This window comes from Hyaena hyaena, unplaced genomic scaffold, assembly GCF_003009895.1.
Source record: "Hyaena hyaena isolate Hyena2069 unplaced genomic scaffold, ASM300989v1 scaffold_221, whole genome shotgun sequence".
NCBI classification, from domain to species: domain Eukaryota; kingdom Metazoa; phylum Chordata; class Mammalia; order Carnivora; family Hyaenidae; genus Hyaena; species Hyaena hyaena.
The window spans coordinates 1,808,348-1,820,640 of record NW_024080853.1 but is presented as its reverse complement, the minus strand read 5'-3'; the positions used below and the strand labels follow the sequence as shown (position 1 = coordinate 1,820,640).

The window sequence follows — 12,293 nt, the reverse complement described above, 5'->3', positions numbered from 1 at the left end:
CTTTTAATCCTTTTTATTAATGCTTATTTTGGTGTTTTTGATTAATGAAAAGATTTTCTCCTTCTACTTTCTTATAAACATTAGGTGCAACTTGGACAATCATTTCAATAAACAATATAAAAGTATGTACTCACAACTTAGCCAAGTTAGTAAAAACATAAAATGAAATAAAAACTACTTGGCAATATTTCCAATTTCTTCTGTACACGAACAGGAACATACAGAAAATACAGTTTTAAAATGGAAAGCACGGCACTGTAAACACTCACAGAAAAAGTAGAATTCCGGTGTTTGCCAGGGCAAAGGCGAGTCCCAGAATCCCACTGCCCATAATGGCATTGCTTAGGTTAAAAACAGACATGCCTAAGGAGGTTGTTCCTGGAATCTAAACACAGACACAAACATAAGCAAAACTGTCCCCAAGAAAGCTCATCATGTCAAAGCCTTTAAAGCACTATTAGGAACCAATGCAGAAATAAAATTCAATAAATACTTCTTTAGTGGTCTAGTTATTTTTCAAAATGTGTTTCAGGAGAAAATAAACAGGATCCATGGAATATCCTGGTGAATATAAATAGCTATGCTTTTGGTATGATGCTACATGAATTAAAAACACCTGTCCCAACTTATGTGATTAAAACAAATAAGCAGACTTTTTATAATAACACTTACATATTCATCACACTTCTTTTTTTCCAAGTGGCTGTTAGTGAGACTTCTTCTACTTTCACGATCAGAAATAAACTTGCTGTAAAGACATGTAGAATAATTGCATTTCACAATAATGACTGAAGATTAACATTATTACTAATCAAAACATCATACAGGAAAAGTTATCAGTTGATTACTTAAGAGTTTACAGCCCTATTCAACCACCTTTCTGTTTTGTTTTGCTTTGTCCATGCCAGTGTTACTTGTCTACGCTCTTGTTTTACCAAATAAACTATAAGTGTTCCCAGGACAGACACTGCTTCATTTGTTTTTATACCCCTCACTCTCCTTCGGACAAAACACTATTAATAGCAGGTGCTCATCCTGAAATGAAATCAAAGAGAACCATAAATCAAAAAGAACTATAATCTTGAATCATTCCAATACTAATAAATGACTATACACAATGTAAGTTAACTTTTATGTTTTCTCTAACTGATAATTAGGTAATAAGGATACTATAAAGCTGGCATTTATTTTGTTTTTAATGTTTATTTTTGAGAGTGGGGTAGAGACAGAGAGAGAGAGAGACAGAGAGAGAGAGAGAGAGAGAGAATCCCAAGCAGGCTCTGCGCCATCAGCACAGAGCCCAAAGTGGGGCTTGAACTCACAAATCATGAGATCATGACCTGAGCAGAAATCAAGAGTTGGATGCTCAACGGACTGAGCCACCCAGGTGCCCCCAAGAATTTCCATTATTTTTAAGTCAAGTGAAAAGCCCCAACACTTTCAAAGAAACCAAACCAAACACCAATAAACAGCCTGTGATGGCAGAATTAAGTTCCCAGCCCGGTGGCACTCCTCAGAGCTGGTGGCAGAGGACTGGTGGGCGAGGTATGGGCCGCAGGCACCTTGACACCATGGTCATTCAGTACGGTCAAACATTCTGCAATGTAAAGGGATAAAGAACAAAGTCCCTGCATGATTTCTGGGGCTTTTCTGCAGAACTTCTGCAGGATGAGTATGATGAAACTGACTTACAGTATTAAGTAAGTTACAGTAATAAGTAACCACTAAAAAGCACATTAGAAAACATTGTGTGTCAAGTGTCACCCTGATACTGCCTCTTCCAGTCTATTTTCTGCAGAGGTGAAGCTTAATAGGTTTTCTCAAAAATGTTCACTAGCTCCCCCACTGAAAAAGCTTCAAGTACGGATTCCTTGTACTGCTTAATTTAATTTTGTCTCAATGTCCCAATCTTAGCTCCCCCTGCTCTTCAAAATGATCTTCCCAAGAGGAATGAGGACTGAGATAAGAGAACAGAGACTGAAAAACAAGTACAGTTGACCCTTGAACACAGGGGTTAAGAGTGCTGACCTCCTGTGCAGTTGTAAATCTGTGGGGAAATAGGTTCTACTTACATAAATGGTTCTACTTACATAAATTTCTATTTCTTACATAGAAAAAAGCTTAGGGCGGAAAGCTGCCACCACAGGGCAAAATCACCCAAGGTTAGCTAGCAAGATATTGTAATGGGATCATGAGTAACTTGTTATATCACTTGCAGGAAATTACTTTCCATCTGACGCCAATATACTATTGTGCTTTGATCACAAATTCCACTTGCCCCCCAGATCCTTTTCTTCTTACACACACAAGTTAATGATTACTGTCTGATTGTTTTCTCCATGTCCACGTGTGTGAGATATGGTTTTCTTCATGCTCACCATGTGGGTAATATCCTGTGAGCTCAATAAATATGGAGACAAAACTCTTGTCTCCTCTCAGATGTTAGCCTCTTTCATATTCAATTCTGCATCCACTCTCTTGCTGGACAAGAGAAAACTCCAGACTCATAATCTGTGACAGAAATCCATGTATAACTTTTGACTCACCCAACACTTAACTACTAATAGCCTACCGGAAGCCTTACTGATAACATGAACAGTCAACACATATTTTGTATGTTACATGTATTATATACTGTATTCTTACACTAAAGTGAGCTAGAGAAAAGAAAACTGTATTAAGAAAATTATTTCCAGGGAGCCCTGGGTGGCACAGTCAGTTAGGAATCCAACTCTTGGTTTTGGCTCAGGTCATGATCTCATGGTTTGTGTATTTGAGCCCTCCATCCCTCAAATCCAATTTGAGCTTTGGATTCTCTCTCTGTCCCTCTCTCTCTGCCCTTCCCTGTTCTCTTTCTCTATCTTTCTTTCAGAAATAAATAAGGAAAAACTTTTTAAAAATAAAAAAAATTATTTGCAGTACTGTACGGTATTTACTAAAAAACTGGACCCATGTAGTTCCTGTTGGAAACCTGTTGTTTGAGGGTCAACTTTAGTATGAATCCACGCTCTCCTCAGGAGACTCTCCTGTCAGCCAGTGCCATCCTGCCTATTCAAAATGCATTTTTTTCTTTGTAAAGATTTTTTTTTTAAGTTTATATATTTATTTTGAGAGAAAGAGAGAGAGCACCACCCAAGCACCTCTGTCCTCCCAGTTCAAAGCCCTCATCCTCCATGAGTCTTCTTATACTCTAGTCTGAATGGAGTTTTCTGACTCTGATCTATTTACTATTTTTCTGTGGCACAGACTGAGCCATGAGGTCACTTTGCATCCCAAGTGGTTATGTGGTGTCCTCACTCCCTCTCCTTCCAAATGTACCTGGCCCGTGCAGTAGCAACTCAGAAGACCCTCCATATCCAAATATGCATCTTCTTTTTAGGAATTATGGAGTAGCTTAGGCTGCAGGGAAATCTAGCTCAGTAAGAATGAAGTACTGAAAGAGAGCCTCTTTATTCTCTTTGTGTTGTTCCAAATATTTCTCCTCTTTAGTTTTTATATCTTTGTATTTCTGTACACTATTATTTAAAAACAAATAAAACCAATCTTTTTTGTAACGGAAAAGCCTATTCAAAATAACTGGGTCATGCAGCTTATTACAAGTTTCTGTTATCTCACCATTTAAAAAATGCAATTGCGTGTTAAAAAGCACTGACCTCTGGCAAAGAAATTGAAATAAAATTTCTATTTACTGAACTATGGGTGAGGCTGCCTTTGACATATGGAGTCAGATGATAAAAGTATTATTAAAAAAGAGTTTCCACAGGGTCGGTCTGTACCCACAAAGCAGAATTCAACCAACTCTTAGGTAGCCAATTGTTCTGCTAACAAAACAAAACAAAACAAAAACCTACAGTGGCTGTCGTGGTGACCTTCAATAGACAAAGCCTTAAAGAGGATGTAGGCGTTATACTGAGGTAGTGTGAAAGGAGGCGAGAAATATAGAGCAGTTATTTAAAACCAAAAATAAATCAACAACATCAACAATCCAATTAAGGATGGGCTGTTCAACAGGAAGATAATCTTCCTATTGTAATCTCTACCAATCAGGTCCTTAGTAGATTATAGTGTTTCATTTGAAGATTCGTCACACAAAAGAGATGAGTGGTTGAACTTAAATGACCTTTGTGAGTTCCTTCCCTGAAATGCTAACAATCTATTGAAAAGAAAAAGGAAAAAAAGAACAGAAGGAAAGAAGCATGTAATAAAGAGACTGGAAAACATGAAAGAATGAAAGACCCGGGGAAGGCATTTCAAGAGAAGAGTGATACAGATGGCCAACGACACATGAAAAGATGATCAACATCACTCATCATCAGGGAAATGCAAATCAAAACCACAATCAGACATCACTTCACACTTGTCAGAATGGTTAAAATTAAAAAACACAAGAAACAGTAAGTGTTGGTGAAGATGTGAAGATAAAGGAACCCTTGTGTACTGTTGTGGGAATGCAAGCTGGTGTAGTCACTGTGGGAAACAACAATATGGTGGTTCCTCAAAAAGCTAAAGATAGAAATACCATATGATCCAGTAATTCACTACTGAGTATTGACCCAAAGAAAATGAAAAACACTAATTTGAAAAGATATTATGCACCTCTATGTTTACTGCAGCATTATTTACAATAGCCAATTTACGGAAACTACCCCAGTGTCTATCCACAGATGAATGGATAAAGAAGATATGGTATATATCTACAATGGAATATTTCTCAGCCCACAAAAAAAAAAAAGAATGAAATCTTGCCATTCACAATATCCTAGAAGGTATTATGCTAAGTACAATGTCAGTCACAGAAAGACAAATGCTGCATAATTTCACTCATATGTGGAATTTAAGAAACAAAACAAACGAATAAAGAAAAAAGAGACAAAAAACTTAACTATAAAGAACAAACTGATGGTTACCAGAGGGCAGGTGGGTGGGGGAATGGGGGAAATATGGCGTGGGGCTCAAAGAGTGCACTTACTGTAATGAACACTGAGTAATGTACAAAATGCATACAATTGTTGAATCACTATATTGCACACCTGAAACTAATGTAACATTGTATGTTAACTATACTGGAATTAAAAAATAAATTAATGAAAAATTAAAAAAAAAATAAAAAGACTGAGACGTAAACAAAGCCTTACTTGATGGGTCAACTCTACTGAGAGAAGAGAAGAGAAGAGAAGAGAAGAGAAGAGAAGAGAAGAGAAGAGAAGAGACGAGAAGAGACGAGAAGAGACGAGAAGAGACAAGATGAGACGAGACTTTAACTGGAACAGCAGCCATTAAAGCAAGGAAAGAATCTTCTGACATGAAAATTGAACACAAGAAGTTATGGAATCTTCTTTCCTAAGGTTTAGACAAGATAATTAAATTTTCAAGAGTCCTTCCAAGTGATACATATTTAGTACACAAACTCTGAAAGATACAGAGGGACCAAAACAAAGGCTGGTGCAGGATATAGTGACAAGAGTTGCCCCAGATTCTTTTAAGAAAAATCTTAATAAGACACTCAAATTTTGTTAGGTGCTTCTGGGGTCATAACAACACTAACTCTACAATGAGATGAGAACAATGGTAGATAGATACTAAAATACACGAATATTTGCATGGATATAGATAGGATAATCAACTAATATTTCAACAACTTTAATATTTCAACAGCTTTAAGGTAACAATAACCAGTCGCCATCCAAAACTTTAAGTGGTGTTGTTATTCCTTGGGGTGGAGAAGACAGAAGTGCTTGCCAAAGAAAGAGGATTGCACTATTATTGATACAGACTTTTCTCATACTAAAAGGCTCACTATTGCCAGACACTGCCAAGTACTTTACATGGCTTTTCTTCTCTATTTTCACAATAATAACATGCATTTGTACTGTTATTAGCTCCACTTTAGAGAAATTAAGTAACTTGACCAAGTCACATTGATAATAACTAAAACTGTTGAGCCAGGATTTGAACCCAAGCTGGCTGAATACAGAGCCTGAATTCTTAACCTACAAACGGTATAACAGTATCGCACTTAATATTCCCCAACGATCCCATGAGGTAAGGCATCATTATTATCCCTGTCCCACAGGGATGGCACTAAGGCTCAAAGCACAAGATTGCACAAGATGTATTGATCGAGCCAGAATTCAATACAAGTCTAAATCCAAACCATGCACTAACTGTTCTTTGTCTGTGTGTGTGTGTATGTCTTTTTCTCTCTTTCTTATTTAACAAATATTTTGTAACATCCACCCTTTACCAGGCGCTATTATCGTATCATACCACTACAAGGTATAAGAGATACAAAGATGATTAAGATGGCTCTTTCTCTCAAGAAGCTTACACCTAGAAAGAGTCAAGAGCTTGCTACCACTAAAGTGTGGTCCGTGGATCAACAAGGTTTCCAGGTGTTTCATATACATGTTAAAATATCAGCACTATTGGTCTAGTGGACATTTGGAAAGGTACAGACTTCCTTGCTGTTTCAGGTACAGACTTCCATGACTACAACCCAAAAATTTGGGCATGAAAGAAAACAACTGAACTGGAATAAGGGCAGGTCTCCTAATAGCCAAATGGCTCTACTCTATTCTTTTTAAATTTTATTTTCATTTTCCTTAAATAATTTGTCAAGTTGGTTTACATATAACACCCAGTGCTCATCCCCACAAGTGCCCTCCTCCATGCCCATCACCCTCCTTCCCCTCTCCCTCACCCCCATCAGCCCTCAGTTTGTTCTCAGCATTCAAGAGTCTCTCATGGTTTGCCTCCCTCCCTCTCCCCAACTATTTTTCCCCTTCTTCTCCCACATCGTCCTCCATTAACTTCCTCCTAATCCACCTATATGTGCAAACATATGGTATCTGTCCTTCTCTGCCTGACNGTTTGTTCTCAGCATTCAAGAGTCTCTCATGGTTTGCCTCCCTCCCTCTCCCCAACTATTTTTCCCCTTCTTCTCCCACATCGTCCTCCATTAACTTCCTCCTAATCCACCTATATGTGCAAACATATGGTATCTGTCCTTCTCTGCCTGACGTATTTCGCTCAGCATAACATCCTCTAGTTTCATCCATGTTGCTACAAATGGCCAGAATTCATTCTTTCTCATTGCCATGTAGTATTCCATTGTATAAATATACCCCCACACCCTTAACTAAACTTAAAAAGATGATTCTTTTTTTTTTAAGTTTATTTATTTATGTTTTGAGAGAGACAGAGACAGTGCAAGTTGGGAGGGGCAGAGAAAGGGAGGAGACAGAGAATCCCAAGCAGGATCCTTGCTGCCAGCACAGAGCCTGATGTAGGGCTTGAGCTCATGAAACCGTGAGATCATGACCTATGCCGAAACCAGAAGTCAGATGCTTAACCGACTGAGCCACCGGGAGGCCCAAAAACATGGTTCTCATAGTATCCTGTTGGGGAGTTTCCAGGCAAAGTTATCAGTTACATGCCAGGTAAGGAGAGATCAACATTTGTTTCCAACATTCTCTCTAGCTTCCTAAAAAGTGGCACTGTGACCTAAAAGCTCACTGCTTTGGGAGTTGGCTCTCTTAGATTCATATAGTTGAGCCTATTTTCCTTGCACTAATGTGAAAAAGCCACAATAGGTGTGAAAGGTATTTAGGTACAGCTTTTGCAGGAATCAGGATGGGTATCTTTTTTGGTTTTTTGTTTTTAATTTGCCTTTTTTTGTTTTTTGGCTTCACGTTGTCATATCCTGTTTTTAATTTGAATTCTCCTAGAGCCAGGAATGAAGCAAGATTCATGAACTGTGTCACTGAAAGAGAGGATATTAAAGAAAGAAATGCCTCACACTGTATTTGCAGCAGCGGAACCAAATTCCACAAAGCAAGCGGTCAGCACCAGCCAGCTCTCCCGCTGCAGCCACTCATTCCCTTAGTCACAGCCCGTGAGGAAGTGAGCTCACCCAGGCAAGGGGCCCAAGCCACGGGCAAGAATGGATGCTTCCAGTCACCACAAGCTGTAACCTCCTCAAAAATTTAGTATTTTCAGTGTAGAAAGCACGACGTTTAAAAATCTGGCTCAGATTCTAAACAATATTATCAATGACTCACTTGAAGGTCCTCAAGGTTTGCACTGCTTTGGGAATGAGGCTTCAATATGAAACCAAAGCGTCCTAGTTGTGAAATGGTTAGAATCCCATGCACCATTAAGTGGAGGTCAGGAGTGACTGCCGAACACTCCAGGTACATATAGTTTAAAATAGAACTGGTAGAGTTTAATAAAACCAGCAAAGACAACCTTTTTCATTAATGCCCCAGCATTATAGCTGGAGGCAACAGTATAGAGCAGAAGGCCAGGGATTTCTGAGAGACCTGTGTGCGCCCTTGGGCAAGTTACTTTATTTCTCGGAGCCTGAGTTTCCTTATTTGTAAAACGCATCTTTAAACTTGTCCTTATTTGCAAAAGAATGCATTGCACAATGTTATAAGGAAAAATGGTTTTACAATATATGTAAAAACACCTGTGCTCAAGAAATGCTCATTATTATTGATAATTACTCAGAAGAGGTGTAAGAAGCAAATTTGAGTCCAATAATAAGAAACATCACAACACAGTGAACTTAGATGATAATGAGGAAGAGTCTGGGTTGCAGACTTAACCTCTAAGAACATTTAAGGAAAGAAAAAGGGAGACGAGACAGGGTTGGAACTTCTGAGTTTGTAAATGATGGCAGCTGAATCCTTTGCTGGACTTCCAATTGCACACTGTATCAGAACACAGAGATTTCCAGAAACACTTTCCACAAAGATGCCTGGTGAGCTGACATGTTTTCATCTTCCTCCATCCCAATTTCCTTCTGACCACCCCCCACCCCCCACCAAATGTGTAGATCGGTGGTGTTCTAATAAGTAGTCGTTTCTACTCCACTTTTTTCACCTGGTCTTTTAGGAGGGCTGCATTCTTCAAGCAAAACACAACACTGAGTCCCAAGCTGGAGAGCTTCCTGCTAAGGGATATCCATATGCGGGCTATAAAATCAGTATGTCAGAGAATGCCCCAGATCACCTTTTTTTAAAAAGACACTGGTCCTGGGGCACCTGGGTGGTTCAGTTAGTTAAGCATCTGCCTTCAGTTCAGATCATGATCTCACAGTTTGTGCGTTTGAGTCCTGCATCGGGCTCTGTGCTGACAGATTCTCTCTCTCCTTTCTCTTCCCCATACTGCTTATGCTCTCTCTCTCTCAAAATAAATAAATTAACTTTTTAAAAAAAGACACTGGTCCTACTCTTCTAACTTAAGAAACACAGGACCCGGGGTGCCTGGGGGGCTCAGTCGGTGAAGCGTCCGACTTTGGCTCAGATCATGATCCCATGACTCGTGGGTTTGAGCCCCGCATCGGGCTCTGTGCTGACAGCTCAGAGCCTGGAGCCTGCTTCAGATTCTGTGTCTCCCTCTCTCTCTGACCCTCCCCTGCTCACACTGTCTCTCTCTATCTCTCAGAAATAAATAAAACATTAAAAAATTTAAAAAAATAAAAAAAGAAACGCAGGACTCAAGACTTGCAAGGACCAGCTGAGCTCGAGAGCTTCGGAGGGCAGACTCTTCCCATCTGCCTCCCTGCCTCCTCTCACTCATGCTCTGTTTTCTTTCTATTTCATGTACTAATTCTCTACTACAGTTTCTCAGAAAGCCATTGGGGCTAACTCATTGTTATTTTATTATTTAAAATCTGTGTTATAAACGATGCTTGTAACGATGTACTTGCAGTTTTAAAATTGGAACATTGGCAAATAAGACGTTGACCATTTGTTGATTAAAATGTGGGTGAGGGCAGATGACGGTAGTACACACTCAGATACAGGATGCAGCAAAATTCTAGCAGTCTAATTCACAAGCACAGAGCTCTGAAAAGTTAGGGCTGGTTGGGGTCTACTGTATTTATATATATTTTATTAGACTCAATTGAAGGATTTGAAAGTATGAATAAATTACTTTCCTATTTGTTTCATCTACTATTGCATACTGTGCCCAACAGATGTCACATCAGAAATTCAAATTACATCTTCAAATGGAGCATAACTTTAGTAATGAATAATTCAAGGGAAAAATTAAAACCAGAATAATATTTTGGAGACATTTCTTTCATTAGATAGAAAGTATGAGTAGAAAAATACTCACCTATTTATCTGACCATTTTCTACTTCCGTGAAATCATTGGAATCATTACTAATGTTATCATCTTCAGGCACAGTCATGTTTTGCAACTCCGTTAATTCGAGTCCACTTTTGAAATGCATCATGTTTGGAAAGTATCTGTGGTCAAAAATTAGTCCCAAATTCTGCTCTGAGTGTATTACAAAGGGATAGCAGCAAAAATAGAAGCTTGACACCCCTAAAATACAACACAAGAAAACATAATTAAACATATGAATACCGCCACTGATTAAAGATAAACTATTAAAAGCAAACAAACAGTTTACTGATAATTTACACATTTTGTGATCCGATGCATTAAAGCAATCTTTGTACATCTAGCTATAGAGGCTTATCTCTAAATTTTATGCCTGTCATAAATCTCCCTCTATCTCAACTACAAAGTGAATCTTGCCCCATAATCTTTGTGTTCACATTTATAGGAACACCATGTCAGCTGCAGGCAATACCAGTGCCCTTTTATGAAACAGTGTGTTTAAAATGAAAGCAACTCAGTTATTTTAATGCATCCACACACATAGTGGGTGCAGACGCCAAAGACACAAAAGCACCTCCGATTTAGCAATCCCAGTTTAATAACAATGCAAATCCTCAATAAATGGCATCATGAGGGATCAACTATCCAACCTGGAGGTCAAGCAGCAAAGGACAAATCTGTGTTTTGAAATTTAGCAAACACTTTATCCATCAACTGCAAGAGATTAAATCAATCTCTTCAATGAAATCACTCCATGTCAGGGAATTAGGGAATTAAAAACTCATACTTTGGGGATTTAGGTTAATCCACCTAAAACTATATTTCCTCTCTAGAAACAAAAGACTTGCAGAGTTCATATTCTCCCCCACATGGATGACTGGGACTTACAATGGTATATAAGAAGGAAAAGAGTTTCAGCCACACAACATTACAAATTAAGAAGCAGATGGCAGGGCGCCTGGGTGGTTCAGTCAGTTCTGCGGCTTATTCTTGATTTCAGCTCAGGTCATGATCTTATGGTTCATGGCGTCAAACCCTATGTTGGGCTCTGTGCTTGGGATTCTCTCTCTCCCTCTCTCTCTGCCCCTCCCTTGCTCACTCTCTCTCTCTCTCTCAAAATAAATAAACTTCAAAAAAATGAAAAAGAAACAGATGCAACCTAAAGAGCAAGGTCTATGCATATAGAGGAGCCTCACCAGGACCATCTTGGTGAGGGGACAGGGACCATGGAATGAAGCAGAATGGCAATAAGTCTTTTTATCTCCAATGGCAAACCTTTTGGGATAATATTTTGTCTGCTCCTGAATCCTGTTAAGAGTCAAAACTCCAGGGGCTCCTGGGTGGCTCAATTGGTTCAGCATCTGGCTCTTGATTTTGGCTCAGGTCATGATCTTATGGTTTGTGGGTTTGAGCCCCGCATCAGGCTCTGCACTGACAATGTGGAGCCTGTTTGGGATTCTCTGTCTCTCCCTCTCTCTCTCTCTGCCCCTCCCCCACTCTCACACACACTCTCTCTCAAAATAAATATTAAAAAAAAAAAAAGAATCAAAACTCTAATGTGCCTAGCTAAGCATCCTAGTATATCCCAAGAAGCATTCCGTGAATTGATAAAATTTTCAGGACCCATAGAAAGTACCTTAGAATGATACCTTTTTAGAAATTTTCTTCTTCTCTTTCCCACAACCAGGCCACACAGTATTCCTTTGTGTTCGTACAGACTCACATCTAGAACAAAACTTCCCTGGCTGCAGAATCCTTTACAACTTCCCGCAGGGGGATTCCCCCAGTGCTGGGGACCTTCGGTTCTCCTTTGCACCTGTCCTCTTGAGCCTGGACCCCCAAATGAGGGGATGGGGAGAACCCTAGACACCAGGCCTGGATGGGGATCCATGGGGCCAGGGTAAACAGACCCTGGAGTGGGGTCCACACCCCCAGAGAGATGGGGGCATCTCTGTCCTCTGTTTGTGAAGACTCTCACTGCCCACTGGCAGTGAGACTGGGGAAGGCAGGCTTTAAAAAAAAAAGGAAAAAAAAATACTTCCTAATACCTCAGGTTCTGGGAGCATCACCTGCCTGCAGGGCAGGGGAACTCCTGGAAAATAGGAAGCCAGGACAGGGAGAGTTGAGGGCCATGTCTGCCAGGAAAACCTGG

General features: G+C 39.6%; 1 protein-coding gene across 4 annotated transcripts in view; it reads right to left on the bottom strand.

Moving 5' to 3' along the window:
* The window catches only part of SLC38A1 (solute carrier family 38 member 1), a 70,528-nt gene that overhangs the window by 44,247 nt on the left and 13,988 nt on the right, over positions 1–12,293 (bottom strand). For 3 of the 4 annotated variants that reach the window (XR_005530337.1, XM_039243111.1, XM_039243110.1), the window contains exons 3-5: positions 10,129–10,342; positions 673–748; positions 270–385 (exon numbers count right to left, since the gene is read on the bottom strand). Coding sequence is in view for 3 of the 4 variants with exons in the window: in XM_039243111.1 (XP_039099042.1) it covers positions 270–385; positions 673–748; positions 10,129–10,250 (314 nt within the window). In the remaining variant the exon portion in view is untranslated. Of the gene's footprint in view, positions 1–269; positions 386–672; positions 749–876; positions 1,228–10,128; positions 10,343–12,293 lie in introns of those variants that run through there. The other variant, XM_039243112.1, reaches the window with a different exon arrangement.